The sequence below is a fragment of the Pseudorasbora parva genome, chromosome 19 (genome assembly GCF_024679245.1).
Source record: "Pseudorasbora parva isolate DD20220531a chromosome 19, ASM2467924v1, whole genome shotgun sequence".
NCBI classification, from domain to species: domain Eukaryota; kingdom Metazoa; phylum Chordata; class Actinopteri; order Cypriniformes; family Gobionidae; genus Pseudorasbora; species Pseudorasbora parva.
The window spans coordinates 34,747,745-34,774,182 of record NC_090190.1 but is presented as its reverse complement, the minus strand read 5'-3'; the positions used below and the strand labels follow the sequence as shown (position 1 = coordinate 34,774,182).

Genomic DNA, 26,438 nt, shown 5'->3' with positions numbered 1-26,438 from the left:
AGTCCTTGTTAAGTTTACTTCATTAAAAAATGTCAATGCAATGCAATTCACAATTATTTGATTTCTTTCAGTTCTCTTAAATTTGTCAAATTAATTAGTTTAGAGAATAGGCTATGAATAACACAATCAACATTTAGCTACCTCGTGAAATATATGCTGGACAATTTATTTGTCGACAACAGCAGTAAATTATATCTAAAATAGCCTATGCGGAGCTCATGAGGACAAAAGTGTAAAATTATCTAATAATTCATTTTCCATTCATGTTCGTGTCGTCATTTATAGCCTACTGGTGCTCCTTTTAGGTGACCAGGAGTTTGCCAACAGCAGCTGCTTCAACATTCTGCAAGAGCAATGGTTTTACCGACATAAATGTGGGAGAACACATTTTATTTCATTCAATAATTATTCATAGATTATTTAAGAAGACTATCTGTGCAAATTGTGTTGACCCTCATTAATGTGAAAGTCAAGAGGTCGTGACAGAGAAGCATGAACAAATATATTAGTGGAGATTTATTGCTCTCTAGTGGACATCATTAGGTACTTCGGCACACAGTTGACTGTCATGGCGGCGTCCTCTCGTCTCATATCCAGGTTGACATTAGTGACGGGTGAGAGTTTAAACATTTCATTTGTCTTAATGGCCCTTTTGTATCACTTAAGTCATAATACCATTTTATAGTTGACACTTTTATTATACAAGTCACACAGATAGCGTTCACGTCCAGTGCTCGTGAAAACACCTTTGTTTATGTTTAGATTTATTTAAACTTTAGATTGAGTCTGCAGAAATGCAACATTAAAAGCTACAGTTACAATATTGTTTTCAGTATTTATCGAACAGAATACATAACATGCATTTAGCTTTTGTGTTTAACCATTAATAAGTCAGACTAAATGTTGCATTGTAACATTATATTTAGGGCATGTGCCATTTTGTTTCAAGTTTTAGGAAATGTATTGGAAGTATGTATCAGAGATATATTGATAAGATTAATAAAGCAGTCGTGTTGTTTTGTTTCAGGAGGTGGCAGTGGCATCGGCAGGGCCGTGTGTCAGAGATTCGCCAATGAAGGTGCTTCTGTAGTAGTGGGTGACCGCAATGAGGAATCAGCCAATCAGACCTTGGAACTCCTGTCACGTGATCACAAAGGTCAGGAGCACATGGCCCTTGGGGTGGATGTGTCATTAAAGGACAGTGTGGAGAAACTAGTGACAAGTATACAGGTATGACAGACGTGAGTCTGTGCCGTTCATGGGCTCTCCTGGAGAGGTTGAATAATAAACCAGAACTCATGAAGTTTTATCTTATTTTCTTAAAGTGCCGTTACTTCCAGCCGGCCTCTGTGTGTGTGAATGCAGCCGGAATCACGCAAGATGAATTCCTTCTCAAGATGGAAGAAGATGATTTTGACAAAGTCATTGAAGTCAATCTCAAGGTACTACAATCTAACGGTAGTGTTTATAGTTTTTCACATTTGCTAAGACCTTCACTCATTTTCTCATAACATTAATCACAAAACTAAATCTTCAAACTACATTTATAAAGACCCTGGCCCCAGCTCCTCTGGCAAAATCAAACAGTCGGCTCAAAACCATTAAAGCTTTACTCAAAATCACACAATGCCTTTAGATCATACCAGTCAATATATAAACACTACATTGAACATTACACCAGAAAATGGAGCACACAGCATCCAAAGCATGCAGTTACAGAAAAAATGTGCGTTATATGCAGTAAACAAAATGTGCAGTTACGTAAAGAAGTATAGTAGTCGTAACTAAGTAAGGTGAATATATGGTATACTGTATGAAATGTAAGTATAGTATATTGCATTGTATTGAATATTGTATTTTATTGAATGTATGTATTCAGAACTTGTGTAACCCCTTCTGTTCGGATCCGGGACTCGAACCCGGGTTTGCCGGCATGAGAGTTGGACGCTTTAACGAGGAGGCTAAAGGCCGCAACCTCTAGCGTCAGTCGCTAGAGCGTCTCTTGAGGTCAGAGGAGTGAGGTTTACTCGCACAGCAACTACTACTGGCTGGCCTCTGTTACACTTGCACACTGTAAAAATACAGTAGTCCAAATGCAAAAGCCCAGAAGGTAAAAAACTAAAAGAGCAAATCTGCACAATCAAAGTCAATGAGAGGTTCATTCTGCCTCAGCATGATGTGTTTGTGTCTGGTCTGGCCTGAGGACTTGCCAGGCTAAGGGAAAAACCCTCTAGTTTGCCGGATCCTGCTTTGACAACTATCCACACCTTGCTCTTCCTCATCCTCATCCTCCTCTCCCACTCAGATTGTTTCCATCTCTTTTTGGTATCAACATTCAGTGCACTCTGAACTGGCTTATATTTCATTCGGTTGGTTTGATCACATCATAGAAACAAGTGTGAAGAATTTTTGAGTCAGTGTGTGTAAACAATGACAACAATGTTTTAGTTGTGTTTGACTTTTGCTGCTTGCGTTTACAGTTCTGCAACACAAGTGCATCACAGTGCGTTGTGTTTTAGTGAGTGAGTGTGTTTAGAGAATGTTTTTTAGAATGAGTTTTACTTAAAGAATGCGCAAGATTTGCAAATGGTGTCTAAAATACCTGCACTTGTTTAAGGTTTTGAAGAAAGAGTGAATTATTCAATAAATGAGTTTAGGTCATTGAGAATTTGGTTCAGAGGCTGGGGTTAAGTGTCTGTAACAAAAAACTGTAATAATGACCCTGTAATTAAATACAGTCATTTAAAACAACAGAGAAAAGATGATTGGGGAAAACTTTGACTTTCTCTTGCCAAAAGTAAAGCAAAGTTTTGCATATTTCATTATTTTTATTTTTATAAAAGGACGGTAAGTGTCTTTATTACAATCTTTGTGTAACAATGTGCAAAACATTGTGACCTGCAGAAAGATTTAAGTGAAATTTTGGTCTTGTCAATTATTTTCTGGTGTGTGTGTGTGTGTGTGTGTGTGTGTGTGTGTGTGTGTGTGTGTGTGTGTGTGTGTGTGTGTGTGATCTACTATTCAGAAGTTTGGGGACAGTAAGTATTTGTTTGTTTGTTTTGAAAAATAATGCACTTATGCTCACCAAGGTCGCTTTTTTTTTTTTTTTTGCATTACAATGTATGCAGAATTATTAGGCACGTTGATTTTAATAAGTGATATATAATTGTTCATGAAGGCTGGAAATGAAAAACGCCTTATATTCAGGTGTGCTGGTCCTTCAAGATTCACTCTCAACCTGTCGGTCTATAAAGCCTATACAAAACCAGTCTTCATGTATTTTACAACACTTCAGCTTGTGATTCTTATTAAGTGGAGGTCATTTTTTAGGATTCTTTACCTAACTTTAGTCTCTGAGATCCTGACACCTTCACTTCTGGAGATTCCAGGTTGCAGTTCTGGAGAATGTTGGCGCTGGAGACGAAAGGGTTTCTGATGTTTCACACTTTAATTCTTCACCTTAATTCTTTATTTGCAGTTAATATGTGTCTTTTCTTCTCCTGTTTTTGTCTGACCCTGCTGACCCAATGAACATTTCACAGTCTAATGGTCATGTCTTAACTGCAATTTCAAGTATTGCATTAGTACTGTATCCTTCTCATGAGCATTTAATAATTTTTGACTTTTCAGTCTGATTTAAATCTCTTTTGGCTCATTTTTTTCTGTAAAAGAAAACCTGCCTAATTCTTCACACCTGAATAAAAGGCGTTTTTAATTTCCAGCCTTGTATAGCACTTATTAAATATTAAATACTAAATGAATAGTTGTTATTAAGATTAATTAGGGTAAATTGTACCTGGGGGAAAAAAATGCTCAGAAAACCAACGTGCCTAATAATTCTGCATACACATGTTTTTCTGCCACTTTTGATCAATTAATGATTGCTGAATGAAAGTATTAATTTCTTTATTAAACAATTCTTACTAACCTCAAACTTTTAAATGGTAGTGTGTGCATATATAGTTTATTTTTCCCATTATTGTTGTCTCCTTCTCCATAGTGTCTCTGAATGTAATTGTGTAAGTCTGTGTCTGATGTTCTGTATTCGTGATCTCTTTCAGGGTACTTTCCTTCTGACTCAGGCCGTCTCTAAGGCTTTAGTTTCTGCCGGAGCTGCGAAGGGCTCCATCATCACTGTGGGCAGTATAGTGGGCAAGGTCAAGCATTTACAGTATAGCACTATCATGCTGTAGTACACTCACAGTTTTATTACAGTGGACATTTAACGTTTTCTGATCATATGGTTTCTTAAGTGTCTCTTTCTTTGGCTGTAGGTTGGGAATATTGGCCAGGTGAACTACTCTGCTTCTAAAGCAGGAGTGGAGGGACTCACTCGAACCGCGGCCAAAGAGCTCAGCAGGTATGTGAGCATTTTACTATGACTGGAACATATTTACTGACCTGCAGTTTTCAACTCCTTTTCTGTTTTGCTTTAGGGTGTGTGGTGCTACTTATGTGTTAGTAATGGGCTGTAAACGTGGAAATGGTTGAGCTTTTTATGAAGAGCGATCATAAGGCAGCTAACTTGTTGCCACGCTGCCTTATCAGGCAATGACTTTGTAGGCAGCTTTAGGTACCTAAGGTACCTTTCAAAGGTACTTCATGAAACTGATTTCAGACAGGCTTCAGTTTAATAATCTACAGCAAAATAAAGAGAGCTTTGGTGATAACTAAATCAATATTTAATTACTACAAATAGTAACGCAAAAAAATTACGTTTACACACAAGCTCACCAACTGCAACTTTCAGACGCCATCTTTTATAGTTCAATAGTCACAGAATGGAAAGCACAGGATTGTGGGATATGAAAGGCAGCAAAAAATTCTATACTGCCTTCAGAAATTGCCCAGATGAAGGTCTTTAAGGAGACAGGAAGTACAGGAAGCTAGCATTAGATTTGGACATGCCTTGATGCATTTTTAAGCTTTCGGATGCAGCTCATGTCTCTGTATGTTCTGTTTTTTAAACAATTAATATAAAAAAAAGTTTTGTTCCTTTTAGATTCGGTATTCGCTGCAACTGTGTCCTGCCAGGGTTCATCACTACACCCATGACAGATAAAGTACCAGAGAAAGTCATCAGTAAAGTAAGGAAGAGTATTTCTGTCTTTAGATTAATAAAATGAGCTGATTATTTGTGCATATGAACAAGTCATTTAGAGTTCTTTCTTAGATACGACATGATTTGAACTTTACTGAATGATCTTACATTTTTTATTATATTTATTACATTTTTATTTCATTTTTATAGACCTCTTGCCTCATTAAACTTTAAGTACTCTTTTTGTTATTGTGTGCAGCTCACTTCCATCATTCCAATGGGAAGGATGGGAGAGCCTGCTGGTAAGTATTTTTACAGTATTCATAAACATTTACATGAATGCACTTGTGAGTATGATACCAAAAGGGTTCTTCTAATTGGTTTGAATGATCATGCATAGACACTATATTGCCAAAAGTTTTGGGACGCCTGCCTTTACATGCACATGCACTTTAATGACATCCCATTCTCAATCCAAAGGGTTTAATATGAAGTTGGCCCAACCTTTGTAATTAAAACAAGGCTTTCCACAAGGTTTAGGAGTGTGTTTATTGGAATTTTAGAAGGGTATTTGTGACCATGAGGTCAGACACTGATGTTGGATGAGAAGGTCTGGCTCACAGTCTCCGCTCGAATTCATCCCAAAGGTGTTTTAACGGGTTGAGGTCAAGACTCTGTGATTACCAGTCAAGTTCCTCCACACCAAACTCACTCATCCATGTATTTAAGGACTTGGCTTTGTGCACCGGTGAGCAGTCATGTGGAAACAGGAAGAGGCCATCCTCAAACTGTTTCCACAAAGTTGGGACCATGAAATTGTACAAAATGTCTTGGTATGCTGAAGCATTAAGAGTTCCTTTTACTGGAACTAAGGGGCCAAGCCCAACCTCTGAAAAACAACCCCACACTACAATTTTACACCAAAATTTACACTTGGCACAATGCAGTCAGGCAAGTATTGTTCTCCTGGCAACCGCCAAACCCAGACTCATCCATCAGATTGCCAGACAGAGAAGCATGATTCATCACTTCAGAGAACACGTCTCCACTGGTCTAGAGTTCATGGGCAGCGTGTTTTACACCTTTGCATTGCACTTGGGGATGTAAGGCTGGGATGAGCTGCTCAGCCATGGAAATCCGTTCCATGAAGCTCTCTACACACTTTTTTAAATACTCTGAAGGCCACACAAAGTTTGGAGGTCTGTAGCTATTGACAGAAAGCTGGCGACCTCTGTGCACTGTGCGCCTCAGCATGCGCTGACCCCGCTCTGTGATTTTACATGGCCTACCATTTTGTGGCTGAGTTGCTGTTTTTCCCAATTGATTCCACTTTATTATAATACCACCAACTGTTAAGCGTTTAATATTTAGTAGTGAGAACATTTCACCTAGTTGCTTGATTTCATTCACCTGTGGCCATGGCCAATTATTTGGAGGGGTGTCCTAATACTTTTGGCAATATAGTGTATAAATATATTTGGATATAATTCTCTCTTACTCTTGCTTGTCTCTGCAGAAGTCGCTGATGCATGTGCCTTTCTGGCTTCTGATGACAGTCGATATATTACTGGAGTCAGCATTGAAGTTGCTGGTAAGAAGCTTGATCTCTTGCTGAACAGCATATCAGCAGAAAAACGACAGAAAGCTTGTATGATTTTGTTTAGGAAATATGCTGTTGTCAATTTGTTTTGAATTCACTTGGACTTTTCTCTTTAATCAATACAGGTGGACTCTTCATTGGCTGAAAACAATTTTAAAAGCCTCTAAATTGTTCACCAACACAGTGCCTTTATCTCTGACAAATTGTCCTTGTATAAATGTAATTGCTGTAAAAACATATTGTGTACAATGCAAGAAATGAAAATTCTATATTTATACAATTAAAGTGTGAAAATGTAACACTGAAGCCACTTTTAAAAACAATTAAGTTGACACAGGAGGAAATGTGTTGATGTGTGGTTTAATGGGAATGTTTGGACCAAACAACATCGTCAAAGAGTGAAAACAGTTAACAGTTCAAAACCCAGATTAATAGAGCGAAAACAAAACGGAGCGTTTAGATGTTTTTTTTTTTATAGGTGTTTGAAGGAAAGTCGCCAGATTACATAAGGTTACACTAAGACATGAGAAGACTTGTGCTGGGAAGTTGTTGAGGTGAAAATGGGAGTTTGGCTCAGAAGAATGAGGCAGATCAAATATTAGCAAAAAGCACCATGTGACCATGACAACAGGAAACAAACGGGAAAAGAACAACAAAGGAGTCCAACAGCTCTTTAAATAGATTATATATTACACAAACAGATTTTGAAGTACTTACATAAAACAAGTTTTAGCACCATATTTTTTTTTAAAGACAGATGTTTGTCTTTTTCGCTGGCAAAAACAATCCTAGCGGTATTGTCTTTGTGAGAAAACCACACAAACAACTTTTAATTCACAAATATTTTTATAGCATTTCATTCCCCTCTCCATGTTTTAAAAAAAGAAACAAAAAATATACATAAAAAACAAACCACCGTCAGTTTCCTTCCCTCTTCCTGTCCCTTCTCCACTGCTGTCTGAATCTCGAGACAGTTCCGTCATTGTTTGTTGTCTTCCCCTGCACTAAACTCTCCTAGACCTCTATTTGTGACTGAAATGCATTGAAACAATGCAATATTATCACCAAGAACTGATCACAAGCAAGTGTATATATCATACAGAGAAGGCAGATTTGCTTTCTGGGGTTTAATTTACATATTTAATAGATTGATGAAAAAACTACAGGAAATAATTACAGATGAATACCACATTTTGTACTGCAAGTGTTGGTCATTTTCTTGTGAGCACCTGTTTGTTTCACAAAATAAATACAATAAAATATTTCTGTACAAATGGTTCTAATGCACAATTCCAGCCTGAACACTGTTCACACGAAAGGTCAAAGGTGACAAACAGATTGGTTTGTCATCAATACTGAATGCTGTGGGTCAATTGTGTGCAGATTGTCAGATAAAATGCGAATTTGTAAAAGGCCCCTGTAGTGAAACAATCCTCAGCTTAACTTCACCATAAATACTGGACTGGTAAGTTGGCAGCATGTCTAAAAAATCAAATTCTTACAGGTTTTATCACTATAATAAATGTACAACATTATCAGATTCATTACAATTTTACACTGTTAATGGCTTTGATTTCATATGGCCCAAGTCATTCAGTACGTGATTTTATGACAGCACAGAAACGTGTTCTAATCTTACCGTCTAATGGAATTTTCATGCTCAGCTTCCGTTCCTCAGTTTAAATTTTGCACCTGCATTCTATTCTATAAGGTGAGGGAGGGGCGGAGCTCTGCACAGGACTAAAAAAAAGGATTGATCAGGCATGGAGGTAGGAAGAGTGGAACGTCTCGGAAGAGAAACAGTGGGGAGGGGAGCTGTAGGAGAGAGGGGGCCGAAACGGGAGGGTCATCCGCTTTAGGCCAGCAGTATCTGCTTGAACACATCTTCTGTTACTTGACAGAATATTTGTCAATCTCTTCTCTCCTGCGAGAATGGCTCTCTTCTCCTCGTGTTGTCCATCCGTTGCTGGGAGTGTTTTTCCCTGGGCGTATACTCTGTGTGCAACTTTGTTTCACAACAATGTGTCTGTGTGCATGTGTTCATGTGTGTGTGTATGAATCTATGTGTCCCACTTCTTACATGTAAATTCAAATGTCTTTATAGTGTTGGTTTTATGTCTAGGTTTTAAGTGCATGATTAAGTGTGTATGTTTGTGTGTGAATGTTTGTATTGGTGACTGTATTCCCCTTGCCCTCAGCATGTGTGTGTTTATCCCAGAAAACAGACAGGTCCCACTTCAAAACCAAATTTCTGATTGTCCTCCCCAAAGTCTGAGATCATGATGTCCAGCAGAGGGAGCTGCTCCACCTGAGGTGTGTTCACCTCCAGCACTGTCCTGTCCAAACCTTTACGATACTGCAGAGGGGGGGGAAGAGAAAGAAATATTAGGAGGAGAGACAGAATACCTTAAAACTACACTGTGTGATATTTTCCCCCATCTAGCGGTGTAAAGGCATATGACCATCCAGTGAATAATAGTTTCTGTTCCTCTCAATTCTGATTTCGTTTTAACTCCTACGGTGGCTGATTTAGTCCAAGATTAACGTGGCAATCCCCCTCTTCACATTCGACACGGTGCCATCCAGTGTTAAAACGCGAAAGGCGAAGCTTGAATTCACTTTTTTTTTATACTGTGTAACTTTTTTAGTTTATTCTTAGATAAACACACTTAGTTCTTTAAAAAATATATGTGCTCATTAATGTATATTACTTACAAGTAATCTGGTAAGTTAATAATATGCTATTGAAAATACATACAGGTGAGGGGTTCGAATGCAGGTCGAAAGTACCATCTTGAAAGTACATTAGCCCAAAGAGGGACATACCTGTAAATTCAAGCTTCGCCTTTCGCGTTTTAACACTCGATGGCACCGTGTCGAATGTGAAGAGGGGGATTGCCATGTTAATCTTGGACTAAATCGGCCACCGTAGGAGTTATAACAAAATCAGAATTGAGAGGAACAGAAACTAATATTCTTTGGTCATATACCTTTACACCGCTAGATGGGGGAAAATATCACACACTGTAGCTTTAAATGACAGTTTTTTCAGTTGCTAATACACTAAAATGACATCCACAGTGCAATTATTTAAACTGACACAGAGAGCAAAAAGTCAACTTAAGTCTCCTAAAGTGTAAACACATTTTCTGCTTTACACACATTTTCCAATTCAGACTGGGACTTTTCAAATGTTAAAACTTTAAAAATCTGAACATGGTTATCTGCATATGACACAAAATCTGACATAAAGTCACGTTTGCCATTTAAAAACACTGCCCTTCGAAATGACACTACGTGGGCTAAATGGCAAATACAGGAGCCGCCTGGCCAAACACCTCATCGGTTAATTTTTAACACTTCAATCAGGATATATAAGCACTATGAAAAGACCACAGGTGAGCACTTTTCTTTTTTTCTTTTTACAATAACAACAATGGAAGAAGTTCTGAAGAACAAGTTGAAGAACACTGTTAAATATTAGTATTATGGCAAAGCATACGAAGATGAGAGGGCTTTTCATTATGCCCAACAGCTTGTAATTGGTTGGATAAAAATCTTGTAATATGAAAGAAGAGTGTGCCATTTCGTGCAAAAGTTTGATTTTGATAATGCTATATGTAGTTTTGGTTCATTTCATAAGATATATGGGGTAGTTTGCAGTGTCGGTGTGTGTGTTTTTTAATTGTTTTAAAGCTACACTGTGTGATATTTTCCCCCATCTAGCGGTGTAAAGGTATATGACCATCCAGTGAATAATAGTTTCTGTTCCTCTCAATTCTGATTTAGTTTTACCTCCTACGGTGGCCGATTTAGTCCAAGATTAACATGGCAATCCCCCTCTTCACATTCGACACGGTGCCATCGAGTGTTAAAACGCGAAAGGCGAAGCTTGAATTTACGGGTATGTCCCTCTTTGGCTAATGTACTTTCAAGATGGAGGGGCAACATGGCGACCAGCATTCGAACCCCTCACCCGTATGTATTTTCAATGGCATATTATAAACTTATGAGAATACTTTATTACTTGAAAGAAGTAAATATACATTAATGAGCACATATATTTTTGAAAAAACTGTGTTTTTAGTTAAGAATAAACTAAAAAAGCTACACAGTGTAGCTTTAAGTATTTAATGAAACCAGCCTAGTTTGAAAAATTGTTAGAAATCGGAAAAAAAATAACTAAAATAACTGACTTTGATTTTTTTGTTGTTGCACCTTTTAATTTATACAACCATACATTTTCATAAAATACCCAGTCGACTTAACATCATTATACTGTACATCGATCAGGCATAACATTATAACTTTCTAATATTGTGTTTCTCCCCCTTTTGCTAACAAAACAGCCCTGACCCATCATGGACTCCACTAGACCCCTGAAGGTGTGCTGTAGTATCTGGCACCAAGATGTTAGCAGCAGATCCTTTAAGTCCTGTAAGTTGCAAGTTGGGGCCTCAATGGATTAGAGTTGTTTGTTCAGCACATCCCACAGATACTCGATTGGATTGAGATCTGGGGAATTTGGAGGCTGAGTCAACACCTCAAACTCGTTGTTCTGCTCCTCAAACCATTCCTTCACCATTTTTAGCTTTCATCAGACCAGGCCACCTTCTTCCATTGCTCCGTAATCCAGTTCTGATGCTCAAGTGCCCACTGTTGGAGTGTTCAGCGGTGGACAGGGGTCAGCATGGGCACCCGGACCGGTCTGCGGATGTGCAGCCCATACGCAAAAAACTGCGATGCACTGTGTATTCGAACACCTTTCTATTAGAACCAGGATTAACTTCTTGAGCAATTTGAGCTACAGTAGCTCATCTGTTTGACCACACGGACCAGCCTTCACTGCCCACATGCATCAATGAGCCTTGGCCCCCCATGATCCTGTCGCCAGTTCACCACTGTTTCTTCCTTGGACCACTTTTTATAGATACTGACCACTGCAGACCGGGAACACCCCACAAGAGCTGCAGTTTTGGAGAGGCTCAGACCCAGTCGTCTAGTCATCGCAATTTGTTCATTGTCAAACTCGCTCAAATCCTTATGGTTGCCCATTTTTCCTGATTCTCACACATCAACTTTAAGGACAAAATGTTTACTTGCTGCCTAATATATCCCACCCCATGATGAAGAGATAATCAGTGTTATTCACCTGTCATAATGTTATGCCTGATTGGTGTATTCTTACAATGAAAACAAAATCAAACCAGACTACACATTTTTATACGCTTTTTGATTGAGCAATTTTATGAAATAGCATGAGGTAACTTACAGAGCAGCCGTCGACGAGGGCTTTGATGTAGGGGCTGGTCTCATAGCTCAGCTCTTCATCGTTGGCTGCCTGGAAGTGTAGCGCCCTCTGGTAACCGTTGTCGGTAGTGAGGTCAGCCCAGGCCACTGATCGGTGGCAGTGGTAGGTTAGGTTTTGACGGGCCTGGACGCTGAGCAACCGCAAGAATCCCAGCTGGACTACACCTACAGGTTCTCCACTCGTGTCAACATATGAAAACTACAACACAAAGGAAAGAATTAATTTAGCATTCAAAATATTTTAAGCTTGACCACAATCTTTTTGAGCAACACATTCAAAGATTCCATCGTCTAAAAGAGCGTTCACACTGGAAATCACTGCTTTGTCATGCAAATCACTTTCAATGTGAATGCCCTTTAATTGAGAGCTTCTGGTTTATTTATGTATATTAGTAGGTAGTTGGTAATTAGACCATAAACTCACCTTGTTGCCCTGTGCAAACTGACTGTACCAGGACCCAGGCTTCTCCTTTGCCCAAGAGTTCATCTTTACCTATGGGAGAATTTTGAACAAATTAAACAGGATTAGTAAAATCAGATCAATCCAGATTTCAGAAGTTGATGTCTTATGAATGTTTAAACATATACAGGTGAATGACTGCAAGTTCTTACATTCTCTACTGCTTTGCTGGGATAGAGGCACGTCTCTCCACCGGCAGTGAAGTTACAGTAAACTCTGAAAGAGTCCCGGGCGCAGCCTTGATTTGGATCAATCCAGTACTCGCCTGAATAAAACATTCATGATGATTAGAATGCAAAATGCATTGGTCATGAAACGTGTCAATCACGTAATAACCATGATGATCATACCGTCTTTCAGATCTGGCTGGCTGAGGTGGAGGTCCTGGCAGGTGCGGGCCGGGCTTTCCTGCGTTCCCAGTGGGAAGCGCATGCTGTCGATCTCCTGGCGTAGGGAGTTGAGCGAGCCGAAGATCTCCTCCATACCTTCATTGCCAGTCAGGAACTCTGTGCCCGTGGCGTCAGCGGCAGCCTCAGTGTCAGTCTCAGAGAGCATCTTGCTGGCGTCGATGGAGCGCTTGGACTTCTTGGGGATCTGAATGGGCAGTGGCTGGATGACATCACCAGGGGGACCCTAAAGCCGAAAGAAGAATTCAGCTGCATTTCAAGGATGCAAGAACTCTGGAATGAGCTGATCTCCTTTGATTTTTGACTTAAGTGATTGCATATTTTTGTATTAAATGGTTTCCCAGCCAAACGATTCTTGTGCGACCTCTTGCATTTTATACTGTAGATAAAACTCACCGGTTGTCCTGGAGGTCCTTGTACACCTTTTTCTCCTTTAGGACCAGCTCCACCCTGTAACACAGAGATAAGACACACAAAATGACTGTCATTTTACTGCATAGTATAATGTAAGACAGACATGTGAACTGTGTATAATGCTTTATTTAAACATTACCTCACATTATATGTTTCATGATAAAATCCCATGAGTCAAATGTCAATAAGTGCGAGAATTATATGTTAAGTAAAAATATTTAAGGAAGAATTTCACAAGGATTACTCACAGTGGCACCTTTAGCTCCTTTGATACCCCTCGGACCCTGTGAGAAAAATCACATCCATTCAGCTTCAAACAGACCAATGTTTTTAAGACTATATTTTGGTGCTTCAGAGCTCAAGTTGGGCACTCATAGTTTCAATTATTTCCAGAAAATTCAGAATTTGGTATGATTTGGTATCTAGACAGCTCTACAAAACTGAGAAATAAGAGAGGAAAATTTACTTACGGGCATACCAGCAGGACCTGCAGGGCCAAGAGGGCCAGTTGCTCCAGACATACCCTGAAAAAAAACACATTAAAGATATTTTAAATTTTGATTGTATGAAATAGGGTATGAACTAGGAAAGGTGTGCACGCAAGTTCAAAAGTTTGTAATTGGTCTCTAAGAAGTCTCTAATTTTACTGTATTTTTTCTTTTAAAAGATTAATATTGTGAAATTTTATTACAATTTGAAATAACTTTTTTATTTTAATATATTTTAAAGTGTAATTGATTCCTGTGATGGCAAAGCTGAATTTTTCACAACAAAGGTAGGTGACCTCCAGTTGTCAGTGTCACAGGAACTTAAGAAATCATTCTAATATGATTGATATGCAGATTATGTGCTTCTTAATATCAGTGTTGAAAAAATGTGCTGCTTAATATTTTTGTGGAAACTGTGATATATTCTCTCCAGGATTCTTTGATTCATTGAAACTCTTAGGAATCTTTTTTAACATGAAAATGTTTTTACCGTCACTTGATCAATTTAATACATCCTTGCTAAATAAAAATATTGGTTTCTATTTAAAAAAATTGTACCAATCCAAACCTTTTAAATGGTCGTGTATATTTTCCTGCGGTCTGATTTTGATGTGCGGGCATGATCAGACTTCACGTACCGTTTCTCCCTTGGGTCCTGATGATCCCTGGGGACCTGGCATGCCTCTGTCTCCCTTCTCTCCTTGTTCTCCTGGAGGCCCGATCAGACCAAGCATACCTGGATGTCCCTTCTCACCCTTAGCACCAGGGTCACCACGAAGACCAAGTAAACCTGGAGGACCCTGTGAGAGGAGGAGAAAGCATTTTAGTGTTGAATATATATGCATAGATTACATTAAATTATAATAGTAGGTCACTTTCATGAATTCATTCTTGTATATTCAATACTCAATCCGTGGATAATTCAGAAGGTCTTACCATAGGTCCAGGGGGTCCTTTCTGGCCAGCAGCACCTGGGGAACCTTGCTCACCCTGTTTATCAGAAGATCATTTTGATAAATATGACATTACATTACTTTACAGAAAAAGAAACAATTCTGATTGGATAACTGTCATCTCATACCACTGATCCAGGCAACCCTCTTAGACCTTCAGTTCCTGGTTTTCCTGGTGGACCCTGTGCCCCCACAGGGCCGGTCTTTCCTGGAGGCCCAAGGGCACCTGAATCGCCCTAGGAAAAAACAGAAAGATTAAAGGAGGAAAAGAACAACAGAAAAACTGTTTATTTCTTGTAGTTGTACTCTCTCTCTCTCTCAATTATATAGTCTTACCTTGCTTCCTTTCTCTCCTTGACGACCCTCTGGTCCCCTTGTACCTGGAGGACCCTAAAATATGAACATTAACACACAATTTAGTGTCCAGAAATATGCCTTTTTATAAGATCCTGTATACTATGTATTGTATATTAAATATGTAAATGTAAATGTAATATTACACTTTTCTTGTCTAGGTAAAGATCAAGGTGCTCTTACTCTCTTTCCTGGAGGTCCAGGTGGTCCGTTCTCACCAGTTGGTCCAGGTGAACCCTAAACACATGTTGATAAACACCTCATAAGGCCCAGGATGCATATGAAAGATGTGTACTTCATAAACAGGAGAATGATCACTCACAGCTTCTCCTTGTTCTCCATCCTCTCCTCTGTCACCCTTTGCACCATCTTGGCCCTGTAAAAGACGTCAGAAAGAAAGTCAAATGATGAATCATATACTATAAGAAGACCAGAAACACATATGAACAACATGTATGTACAAAGTATCTAATTCACGTTGATTTGTCATGTATCAGTATATAAATGACAAAAGCTCTACTCACTCGTGGTCCAACTTCACCAGGGGGGCCAGGATCGCCAGGGAAACCAACGGGACCCTTAAAAATACAAATATATCAGCTGCAGAAGAGTCACATGTAGACATATCTTGTTTATCATGTTTAATACATACAGGGTTTCCTTTGGGTCCATCATCTCCCGTGGGTCCCTTTCCACCAGGAGGACCAGAGGTGCCAGGCTGCCCAGCCTCTCCCTTCTCACCACGCTCTCCTCTCGGGCCCTGTCATTGGAGAAACGCACCAATAAAATGTTAGCTGTGATTACATCTACTTTTGACAGGTTGAAAGGATGACAAAAAGTTTCAAATAAAGATAAAAACGATTACCATTTTTCCTGGCTCTCCACCAACACCAGGTGGTCCAGATTCACCAGGCTCACCCTGTCAAAAAAATAACAAGACGTCAAGTGTCATCAGTCAACAATCATAAAGTCATCATCCATGCAAAAAAAAGTTTAAAGAGCATATTGCAGGTTAGAGTCAGTGTATAGAAAAATAATGTAGGTCCTAGATTTTCTTTAAAATATACTTACAAATACGTTATTTTGGCTTTTTGAGTCGTTTTTGTGAGAAAATTTTACTTCCGCATCTAGAAATGCCCAAACCAGAAGTGACATAACGAGAAGGGGTGCGGTGAATTTCAACGATAGGAAAAAAATGGATCGCAATCACAGTTCGGACGCTGAGGAAATTATAAATGTTTATTAATACTCATATGACAGACCACAGCCATACAATTATGACACACAATAAGGGACAGGCTAGGATTAGACAGAACAATTAGAGGAGATGAATTGAGTTGTTTTGTGAGGAGAAACAGTGGAAAACAGGGCAGGTGAGAGACTTAGCTCTTGATGTAACGTTATATACGCTAGCATATGAACACTGTGCTCAAATTACAATACTTTACAGATAATTATCATGTATCAGGCAAACGCAAAGCTGGTATTGGTCACACTCGTTAACATCCTTCCACACTAGCCGGGTGTACGTGCGATTTTTGCTGTCATACGAGCTTGCAGACTATTTTTTTCTCGCGCGTGGACAATGTGGATGCTCATATGGTCATGGCTCGCAGCATGTGAGTGGAAATACGATCTGAGCAGAGCAAGTTAGAACACATCCCGATCTCACGATAATTTTTAAACATAAAAATTCACACAAAATGACAAAAATAAACAAAAAACAATTCACACAAAATTCGGGAGTCGGCCCGATTTTCACCAAAGTATGGCTGTCCCTTATTGCCAAATCACCACTGCGTGTGTTGAAGCAGATGCAGAGGTGAAGTCCCGCCTCTCAACCTGCATTGAACACAACTATGCAGGCTTTTCTAACTTTTTTTTTAGGAAACCCATGGACTCGATGTCCTGACAGGCTGGAAACAATAATTTTCCATGACAATGATAAATTGAAATAGAAAAACTACCGAAAATACACTGATTCCTACAGAATACCAGCCTATTTCTGCTCTGAGGCAATGCCGAGCTTGGCAGACGACTCCCTCTCGTGACGTAATATTACGCGATGTTGAAAAAACAGCATTTTTTTACAAACAGCCAACAAAACGACCATGTTATCTACTAATTTTGTGCTCTTATGTCTTTTAAAAACATTTTAAATACTGCATTACCTTTTCATATGGCACTTTCATACAAGGTAATGTATTCGTCTTGGAAAAAAAAACCCTGCAATATGCTCTTTTATACTTATTTTATACTTGCCTTCTCTCCTATGGGACCTGGATTACCCAAACCTCCTGGAGGACCTTGAGGACCCTGCATGCATGAAACAAAATAATGGCATTATACAAAATGAACTGACCAGAGAATCTAAATAAAATATTCCAGAGAGTCAATGCATAATGATGCAATGAATTGGTATTATTTATGGTGCGAAATTAGGTTACTTACGTCAGCACCATTAGGACCAGCTGGACCACGTGGACCTGGGGGACCAGGAGGACCCTACAATAGTACATAACCAGAAAGGATTAGGAGATACATTCGTTCTAATCGTGATTCAAAACACTAGAAGATCATATGATGCATTATACAGAACAACTGCACCTTTTGACTTCCTTAACTCTCTCTAATTCAAAATATTAAGACTCACCAATGGCCCAACATCTCCTGTCTCTCCCTTTTCTCCAGATGGGCCTGGCAAACCCTAATTAACATGAATAAAGTATAAATTACAACTAAAGCATATTGTATATAGAATTTATTTGGTAAGAGTAATTGAAACACAATCTGAATGCAGTACCTGCAGTCCAATGGGGCCTGGAGGCCCAGGGAATCCTCTTGTCCCTTCATCTCCCTTAGCGCCAAACGGTCCCTGCTGACCTCTCGCACCTGTCTCGCCATCAGCACCCTGAGTAGAGATGAAGAGATTTAAAATGGGGTTGATCACAAGCACTTGTTATAAAGCCTATAAAAACCTATGAATGGTACCATGAAATTGTAATCCCTTTTGTTTCCATCAAAGTGCAATTTAAGCATTTCTTAAATATATATGATTTATGAAATTCCTTTCACACTTACAGGTGCACCAGGCTGTCCAACAGGACCCATTGTCCCAGGTGGACCAGGAGGACCCTGTAAATATGCAAATAATATATTATAGATTGCTATCATGCTCACCAAAACAAGGATTTGTTGCTTTAAGTGAAAGCTAATTTACTTACATGTTCTCCTTTGGATCCTTTCCCTCCCTTTTGTCCTGGCTCTCCAACCTCACCCTATACAGAGAACAACGCAGAATTCATATTTCACAAGAACATCCATTTGAATGTGTTGATTTGAGATCAGGATATGCAGAAGTCTCTGACCTTGTCTCCATCCTCTCCAGCAGTACCTGGAGGTCCAGCAGGGCCGGGGAGACCAACTGGGCCTTGAATGCCATCACGACCAGCTGGACCAATTGGACCTTTCTCTCCCTGTAAAACAGGATGTTCTTGCGTGACGGGCCTATAAATAAAACTGTATTAGAGATCAATGCAAACTTACAGTAGACACTTACTGGCACTCCTTTTTCTCCTGCAGCTCCAGGGGGTCCCTGAGGTCCAGGTCGTCCAGGTGGGCCGACAGGACCTGCAGTACCAGCACCTCCCCTCTCCCCAGATGATCCCTGCATAGAAATTCAATTTGTTGAAATAGCAACATGTGATTCCTCAAAAATTCCTCAAAAATGATTACAAAAATGCATAATTAGGCACTTAAGGAATTATTTTAAGCCCACTGTAATGCAAAAAAAAAAACTAAACTAAACTTAATTTAATTTATGTAATGTAAAAATATTTAAATTGTCAAAATTTGTGAAATACAATTGTAAACATACATCATGTTTGTTTTTGTTGTGCTACTTTTCATTTAAGCTGATTTAAAGAATATAAATATTTTTTACGATGCAATGCAAAACTTTTAAGTGTTTTGCACTTTCAAGTTTTTGTTAAAAAATGTTTCTTAAAATATGCATTATTTTCATCATAGCAAATGCAATTTCTTATTTGTTTGATTTTGTGTTGAAATATGAGAGATATGAGACATTCACCTATTCATGGGTCAGTATAGAACTGATCAAATAAAAGTATGTATTCTACCAATATTTTGATGAAAGGTCTAATATGAGCAACATACAGCAGGTCCAGGTGGTCCAGCAGGGCCTTCATTTCCTTTCAGTCCTCCACCGCCCTATGGAAACACACACAGGAGTTTTAAAGTTGGCTGACCAAATCCAGAAAAGGTTTTACAATCTAAAATTCACTGGTAACAATGAGCAAGTCTATTTACCGGAGTTCCTGGCAGTCCTCTCTCTCCGGGAAATCCTCTCAGTCCAGGGGGTCCGTCTTTACCGGGGCCGCCAGAGGGACCAGGATCTCCTTTGGTTCCCTCTTTACCAGAGGGCCCAGGAAGGCCTTGCTCACCGGGTGGTCCTGGGGGTCCTGGGTGGCCACGCTCACCCATCTGACCAGTCTCACCAGAGGGACCCTAAACAAGAACTAGATTTGAGTAAAGCTTGCATAGTTCAATACATTTGTAAATTGATTTTCAAGATTTATTGATCTTTGAGGAATTGTATTAATCAGAGAATATATCCATATTGCCTCTACCTTTAAAGAAGCAGTATAGAAGCCTCTACCATAAAGCTTCTACCTCTGATGAAATGACAAAACTCACCTGTGGTCCAACCACTCCTGGTGGCCCAGGTGGTCCAACTTTGCCTTGGAAACCCTACGAGTGCACCAAAAACGATAAAATATATGTTGCTGCACATTAAAGCTCGCCTTGATCTCAGTGAATGTTGTAACGTAGATGCACAAAAACAAAAGATACGTACAACTTCGCCTCTCTGTCCAGGGTGTCCAGGCAGTCCATCCTTTCCTGGAGGTCCCTTCAAAAATAAATTGACATATATAAGAAATAGACAAAATCTTAAGTTACAAAGCATCAAATCCAAACTGTAACTTACAGGAGGTCCCTTTGGCCCAGGGAATCCATTTGCACCTTGAGGTCCGGTTAGTCCCTGAAAAATGCAGAAACATTGAATTTAAAATAAAGATGAACCAAAAATCTAGGCTGGTTTTGAAGGGTTAAAATAAATAAATAAATAAATAAACATACTCTCTCTCCAGGTGGTCCAGGAGGCCCATCACTGCCTGATCCGCCCTAAAACATGAGACGGAATTGGTTATGTACACATAATCTATAATTGTTGGCAATTACAAGATTTAATAAAATTTTTTTAGAATAATTTCACGTAAATTATGTTTATACCTTAGCACCTGTTTTTCCTGTTGACCCACGGGGTCCCCTCTGCCCTCTGGGACCCTAAATAAATAAATAAATAAATAAATAAATAAATAAATAAATAAATAAATAAATAAATAAATAAATAAATAAATAAATAAATACACAAGATCATTAAACATTACTTTACAAGTTAACTGATCTGAAATCTGAAATCTGCTTTATTAAATTAACAACAGCAAGTTTTATCTATGGTAAAGAAGAATAAATCAAACCATCTCAAATCAAATAAAAGCAAAAAAAAGTGTGAAGAGGAACAGAATAAGAGAAGAGAAGAGATGATGAATTAAAACAGGCCCTTACTGTCGGCCCTCTTAGTCCTCTTGGTCCAGGTTTTCCAATCAAACCCTGGAAAGAGAAAAATCAATTCAGAATTTTTCAGCATCATCCATTATTTTCTAAAGGAAGATATCATATATGGTTCTATTTAAATTATTAATGTAAATTGCAGGACTTTCCTCAACATTGAGTGTAATGCAGATGTCGTATTGACATCCCTGTGTCTAATGCAGCTAGTCTGGAGTTTTAGTGTAATTTAGTCTAAAAAAATCTTACTCTTGCGCCCTTCTCGCCATTTGTACCAGGGAATCCTGGGAAACCAAGGGAGCCCTAAAAATAAAGCATTACATTAATTAATCATCATAAAAAATCATTAAATACGATGAAATACTTGGCTGTATATCTCATTATGAGTCATAAACAATATTAATTTTGTTTACCTTAATTCCTTGTCTTCCGGGATAGCCAGGAAGTCCAGGCACACCAAGTTTACCCTGGAATGACAGAATTAGGAAAATGTAATACATCTTTAGACCAGCTATATAACATTATAACAATATATCTTACTGTCAGCATCAATACAATAAAAAAAACATAGCTAATTAATTATATATATAACGGAACAAAAATAGCAAAAAAATAGAACAAAATCTAACTAACCTTCTCTCCCACCACGCCGATAGGTCCAATTTCACCAGGGGGACCAAAACGACCCTTTGGCCCCTCAGGACCGTCCTCTCCTCTTGGGCCGGGCACTCCCACCTCTCCCTGTTGGTGCAAAACAACTCTTAGTGGCCAGTTGAAATGGGTCAATATAGTCAAGTGCTACTTATATTAGTCTGATATCTGAAGCAACTAGTCTGGACTGCATCGTTTTACATTTGCGCTAAATCACCAGCTAATTGAAGAGTTTCTATCCACAAGACGTACCCTCTCTCCCTTCACACCAAAGTCTCCTTTGATTCCAGGGAATCCATCCTCTCCCTGAAAATAAGAACAAGTTACTTAACACAGTTCAACCCCTGCACCTTTGGCACAAACAGGTCACAATCTACTCAAATGTTTCATTATGATGACACTGAATTTGACTCATGTTAATGTTTTTGACCAAAAACACTCGCCTTCTCTCCCTTATGGCCCTTCAGTCCTCGGATACCTTGACCTCCCTGTGAATGTCACAAAAAATTCAGTCAGTCGGTTATCTGACTCCGAGTCTTACAGGAGAGTAGATATCAACTATCAACAGCCATTACAAAAGTTCCAATACATAAAATGTCTACAGACAGAATAGTTTATAAAAATTACAAAATGATCCTTTTAATGATTAGTCTTAAATATATTTACAGATATTTATTTTCCAGTGGAAAAGGATCCTAACAAAACAACAAAAGTTACCTCAATTAAACAAAACAAAAAAATATATATTTTACCTTCACTCCCCGAGGGCCAGGATAGCCAATAGACCCCTGAGGACCATTGGGACCCTAAATACATATGGACAAGAAAAATAAACATCAAAATATGAACAAACTGGGATTTGTGGGAACGTGCTGGATATGCAAGTCCTAGATATATGATATATTGAGACTTATATTGAGTTTATATTATATCTTTGTACTGACGGCTAATGTGATTGCTGATTACACTCAGTAAAAAGTTCACAAATAAGCATACAAAAATTCACAAAAAGTATACAAATAGTTGTGGCACAAATGACATTTAATTTATGAAGCTAAAAAAAGAATATACTTAGTATTATGACCTCACCTGATTTCCTTTGGTTCCACCAGGGCCTTCCTTCCCGGGATGACCCTGTGGGGCAAATGCGTACGGCAAATTCATTACCACATGTATTATCACATATATTTTCAATACCTTCTGACAACTGGTCTAAAATGAATAATTCACATAAACGGAATGTTATTAACAGACCAAACAGAGAAAAAAAAAATATATCTAGCACTTACAGGAGGACCGTCAGCTCCGGGCATTCCTGGTAGACCTGGCTTTCCTGTGGGTCCCTGTAAGAAGATAAACAAAATGGCCGTATTATTGCATTAAATTCCTTTAAACATTATTGGTGATTTAAGCATAAGACTGGAAGCATAAGTATGTCATATCTTTTTTTAAATCAAATTTAAGTATGTCATATCTTTTTATCAAATGCAGTCATCAAAGTGGTAAAGAGCACATTCTGTAAACTAACGCATATTTTGGGATTATTAAAAATTGCTTTTAGTTCTGCAGTCACAAAAAAAACTCACTTTCTCTCCTGGCGGTCCATTAGGACCCTGTGGCCCTGGCGTTCCCTGTTGCACAGAAGAGCAATAATATGTTATAAAAACACTTCACTAAGCTTTTGTCATTGAATTTGTCATAAACTTCATCGTTAGTTCACCTGTGTTCCTGGAGCCCCCTGCTGTCCAGGAGGACCAGGCTCTCCTTGGGGTCCCTTAAAAGAGGAAAGAGGACAATGAGAATGAGGACAGATATTTAATGCCGATGTTTTCCTCTTACAGTATAATTTTTTCTATTACATTTTATGAATATTTAGCCTATTACATACACATACCAACTATTCCATAATTTTAAACTGTTCAAAAATTGTCATCTAGAGTAACGTCAAAGAACTAGAGAACCATTTACTGACCAAGTTTCCTTTTGGACCATGTGGACCATCATTTCCGCGAACACCCTGGCAAACGCAGATAATAATAATAATAATAAGAATAAATGAAGGTGAGACCATTTTGGATATCCATGTACAAATATTTATTTTTCAAATCTGAAAATCTTGAAAGCTGCTGTGCAACCATTGTAACTGACTCAAAATTCCACATTTAACACTTTACTGTGTGGTATTTGTAGCTTTTGATGAATACTCACAGGAGGACCAGGAAGTCCAGAAGGCCCTTTAGGCCCCAGCAAACCACGGGGCCCCTGCAAAATGGGAGAAAGGTTCATCAAAGAGCATACAATGAAATCCAAGGAAAACACAGAGCATTATGGATTTTAACCTGGAGAGGAAATACATGTTATGCAGGCCAATACTATCATATACAGTCATATCTGTACATAAAATTTGAGACAAAAGAAACACCCACTGGTTCGCCGGGAAGACCTCTGGGTCCGACGTCTCCATCATCTCCCTGACAATTGTCAAGATGAAAAAATAAATAATCAAAACTCACTTTTTTATGCATTATGAAGATGGTGATAGATATAAGGCAATTAAGATGACAGATCAAGAGGATGTTTAAACAACATACATTATAATATTTATTATTGTATGGTGTTAATTTATTGTAACAGATGTAAAAAAAAATCCTTGAGAAGTACCCTCTCTCCGTCCTCTCCAGGGGGTCCTGGGGGTCCCATTCCTCCAGTTTGACCCTGTAGAAAACATTAAACATTTTAATATTACTATACATACAATAGCCATGTAATAAATTCAGTGAGTGAAACCATTGCTGTCTACTGTGCACACATGGGACGCTGCATTCAATGTTGGCCAAAAGAAGGTATCATAGAAGCCATGATTCATGCTGCCTCATTACATTATGGAACAGGGCTTGTGATTAACATTAACAATGAAGTTCATGAATTTAATTAATTATAGCCCTTACCCGATAACCCTTGTCACCAGGCAAACCAGGAAGGCCATCAAAGCCACGGTCACCCTACCATTGAAAAACACACATACATGAACTGCATGTCCAAAACATTCAGTCAAGAGTTGGAAGATATGTACAGCTGAAATCAAACACACAACACAATAAATCACACACATAAAAATAAACAAAAATGGTTAAAATATCCAACCTTAATTCCAGGCTCTCCTGGCATTCCTCTGGCTCCATCGGCACCAGCGCGACCCTGCAAGATACATCATATTGTTAACAAATAACAAATTGGTATTAGGAAGCTTTAAGTAGTTTCAAGGACATTACTATATGGCTTTTAATGTGTTCTGGGTTCTAGGTGGTTTCTTAAAAACACTGTTAAGTTAATATGATGTTCTGATCCCTAGTTATGGCCTGTGTCAATGTAAATCTATGGGTTTGGTTTTTTATTAGTCAGGAAAACTGTAGTGGACTCACTCTCCGACCAGCTTTACCAGGAGGTCCAGATAATCCATTAGGACCTCTGGGGCCCTGCAAAAACACAATAGGAATGCATTATAAAGGCCTGTCTCTTTAGTTTCTATGCAAGATATATGTACATTCTGACTGTCAGAGCAACTCAATGTCTGGCAAATGTTCTTGAAGGTAAGACTATAAAATTTTAAAAACACAGACACACAAATGCAGAACACCTTACCTGAGGACCAGGGTCTCCACCTTCTCCCTTTAAGCCAGGACTTCCAGGTGTTCCCTATTTAGGAACCAGATAACAAGAACTACAATATAACACACTGATCAAAAAATCTAAATGCAAGCACTTGACAAAGAACACATAACAGACATTATATATATTTATTTTTGTTTCTTTATTTTACCATAGGTCCAGGACGGCCGGTGAAACCCATTGGTCCTGGTGGACCTTTCAGAGCCAGCTAGACAGAAGAAAACTCCATTAATTATAGATGAAGTGTAAAGTTAGACCTCGATGTGAAAACTCAATAAATAAAAGTTGGTTGATGGTTGACATATGACAGCTGCAACTAACCCGAGCCTGAGACAGAATGGCTTGAGCTTGAGCCTCTTGAGCTGAGGCAACGGGCCCTTTCTCACCACCACTCTGTCCAAAACGGAACTGCAGGAACAGAAAAGAGGGTTGCAATTTCAAGAACCTGGGAGTTAAGCTGAAGCAGTTTAGAAATAAAGTCATTTATGACATCCTTGACCGTAATGGTATAATAGTGACATCTAGTGGTGAGATGATTTTATAAACACTGAGCATCGAGAGAAGGAGAGAAAGAGGAGAGAAGACTTACAGGAAGCATGACAGAAGTTCCTGGAGGTCCTGGGACACCGTCCGCTCCAGGTAGACCAGCCTTACCAGTAGGACCCTACGGAAAAAAAACGCTTTCAATTATAACTACACACTCTTGACATGAACTTGGAAAAACTTAGGGAAACAATGAGCACCACAATGTTTGTATAATGTTTCAAATTAGCATACTCAAAAAACTAAAGCGTAATTTGTATAAAAACCAAAAATGTCTACTCACCCTCTCACCAGGATCACCAACAGAACCAGGGGGTCCTTGAGGGCCAGCGGAGCCAGGGAGACCCTAATGCAGAGAGAAATGGCATAATAAGAGTTTTCTACGAATAAGAGTTAATCTACACAAACTACCATTTTGAAACTTTTTTCACTAGCATGTAGCAACAAACTTCTGCTAACTCACACTAGACCCCGCCCCAAGCTAGGGATGGACCTGTGTCATAAATATCATATACTCATATACTAGGTGAATTCAGGTTAATTGAGACACTTTATTGCCATTGAAATTATTGAGGAAAAAGTGTCCAGATCAACCTGAATTAACCCATATATGAGAAGGAAAAATAGACTGCAATACATGGAGGCTGAAGATAAGAAAGTTCAGACATACCTTCATTTTAAAGAAATGTGAATACTATATTGATCATAAATTCACTCAAAACAATAAAAGTGAACATACTGCTGGTCCTTCTGGTCCAGGTGGCCCTTCGATCAGCATGCCCTGTGAGAGTGAGAGTGATAAAATTAAGAAATTAAAGACAGAAATACATTTAGAAAAAACATAAAGATGAAATACATCGAAATGACATTCTGTAGCACCCTCTGGTGGCCTGGGT

The 26,438-nt window shown here is 38.8% G+C and overlaps 2 protein-coding genes across 3 annotated transcripts in view; one reads left to right on the top strand and one right to left on the bottom strand.

Annotated features, from left to right (window-relative positions):
- Positions 1-476: 476 nt before the first annotated feature.
- hsd17b8 (hydroxysteroid (17-beta) dehydrogenase 8) lies at positions 477-7,816 on the top strand. 2 transcript variants are annotated; one of them, XM_067425489.1, is made up of 9 exons: positions 477-614; positions 1,028-1,230; positions 1,326-1,442; positions 4,062-4,157; positions 4,275-4,360; positions 5,003-5,087; positions 5,301-5,343; positions 6,561-6,632; positions 6,767-7,816. In XM_067425489.1, exons 1-9 carry the CDS (start codon positions 569-571, stop codon positions 6,784-6,786), a joined length of 768 nt encoding a protein of 255 aa, XP_067281590.1. In that variant the 5' UTR covers positions 477-568; the 3' UTR covers positions 6,787-7,816. The 2 variants fall into 2 exon arrangements, with proteins under 2 accessions (XP_067281590.1, XP_067281589.1); XM_067425488.1 differs by having other exon boundaries at positions 6,558-6,632; positions 6,767-7,811.
- A 962-nt stretch (positions 7,817-8,778) lies between these two features.
- The window catches only part of col11a2 (collagen, type XI, alpha 2), a 35,801-nt gene continuing 18,141 nt past the window's right edge, over positions 8,779-26,438 (bottom strand). The window contains exons 11-66 of the mRNA XM_067425490.1: positions 26,282-26,323; positions 25,826-25,888; positions 25,589-25,663; positions 25,321-25,407; positions 25,151-25,207; positions 24,973-25,026; positions 24,753-24,806; positions 24,475-24,528; positions 24,279-24,332; positions 23,992-24,045; positions 23,757-23,801; positions 23,539-23,592; positions 23,303-23,347; positions 23,051-23,104; positions 22,917-22,961; positions 22,620-22,673; positions 22,420-22,464; positions 22,083-22,136; positions 21,774-21,818; positions 21,583-21,636; positions 21,313-21,420; positions 21,093-21,146; positions 20,929-20,982; positions 20,677-20,721; positions 20,341-20,394; positions 20,188-20,232; positions 20,036-20,089; positions 19,904-19,957; positions 19,744-19,797; positions 19,357-19,554; positions 19,204-19,257; positions 18,587-18,694; positions 18,396-18,503; positions 18,252-18,305; positions 18,109-18,162; positions 17,831-17,938; positions 17,681-17,734; positions 17,479-17,532; positions 17,290-17,343; positions 15,893-15,946; positions 15,680-15,787; positions 15,552-15,605; positions 15,350-15,403; positions 15,211-15,264; positions 15,010-15,063; positions 14,802-14,909; positions 14,657-14,710; positions 14,359-14,520; positions 13,703-13,756; positions 13,481-13,516; positions 13,215-13,268; positions 12,762-13,044; positions 12,564-12,676; positions 12,376-12,444; positions 11,914-12,150; positions 8,779-8,997 (exon numbers count right to left, since the gene is read on the bottom strand). Of these exons, the coding sequence (XP_067281591.1) occupies positions 8,851-8,997; positions 11,914-12,150; positions 12,376-12,444; positions 12,564-12,676; positions 12,762-13,044; positions 13,215-13,268; positions 13,481-13,516; positions 13,703-13,756; positions 14,359-14,520; positions 14,657-14,710; positions 14,802-14,909; positions 15,010-15,063; positions 15,211-15,264; positions 15,350-15,403; positions 15,552-15,605; positions 15,680-15,787; positions 15,893-15,946; positions 17,290-17,343; positions 17,479-17,532; positions 17,681-17,734; positions 17,831-17,938; positions 18,109-18,162; positions 18,252-18,305; positions 18,396-18,503; positions 18,587-18,694; positions 19,204-19,257; positions 19,357-19,554; positions 19,744-19,797; positions 19,904-19,957; positions 20,036-20,089; positions 20,188-20,232; positions 20,341-20,394; positions 20,677-20,721; positions 20,929-20,982; positions 21,093-21,146; positions 21,313-21,420; positions 21,583-21,636; positions 21,774-21,818; positions 22,083-22,136; positions 22,420-22,464; positions 22,620-22,673; positions 22,917-22,961; positions 23,051-23,104; positions 23,303-23,347; positions 23,539-23,592; positions 23,757-23,801; positions 23,992-24,045; positions 24,279-24,332; positions 24,475-24,528; positions 24,753-24,806; positions 24,973-25,026; positions 25,151-25,207; positions 25,321-25,407; positions 25,589-25,663; positions 25,826-25,888; positions 26,282-26,323 (4,152 nt within the window). The 3' untranslated portion in view covers positions 8,779-8,850. The remainder of the gene's footprint in view (positions 8,998-11,913; positions 12,151-12,375; positions 12,445-12,563; positions 12,677-12,761; positions 13,045-13,214; positions 13,269-13,480; positions 13,517-13,702; positions 13,757-14,358; positions 14,521-14,656; positions 14,711-14,801; positions 14,910-15,009; positions 15,064-15,210; positions 15,265-15,349; positions 15,404-15,551; positions 15,606-15,679; positions 15,788-15,892; positions 15,947-17,289; positions 17,344-17,478; positions 17,533-17,680; positions 17,735-17,830; positions 17,939-18,108; positions 18,163-18,251; positions 18,306-18,395; positions 18,504-18,586; positions 18,695-19,203; positions 19,258-19,356; positions 19,555-19,743; positions 19,798-19,903; positions 19,958-20,035; positions 20,090-20,187; positions 20,233-20,340; positions 20,395-20,676; positions 20,722-20,928; positions 20,983-21,092; positions 21,147-21,312; positions 21,421-21,582; positions 21,637-21,773; positions 21,819-22,082; positions 22,137-22,419; positions 22,465-22,619; positions 22,674-22,916; positions 22,962-23,050; positions 23,105-23,302; positions 23,348-23,538; positions 23,593-23,756; positions 23,802-23,991; positions 24,046-24,278; positions 24,333-24,474; positions 24,529-24,752; positions 24,807-24,972; positions 25,027-25,150; positions 25,208-25,320; positions 25,408-25,588; positions 25,664-25,825; positions 25,889-26,281; positions 26,324-26,438) is intronic.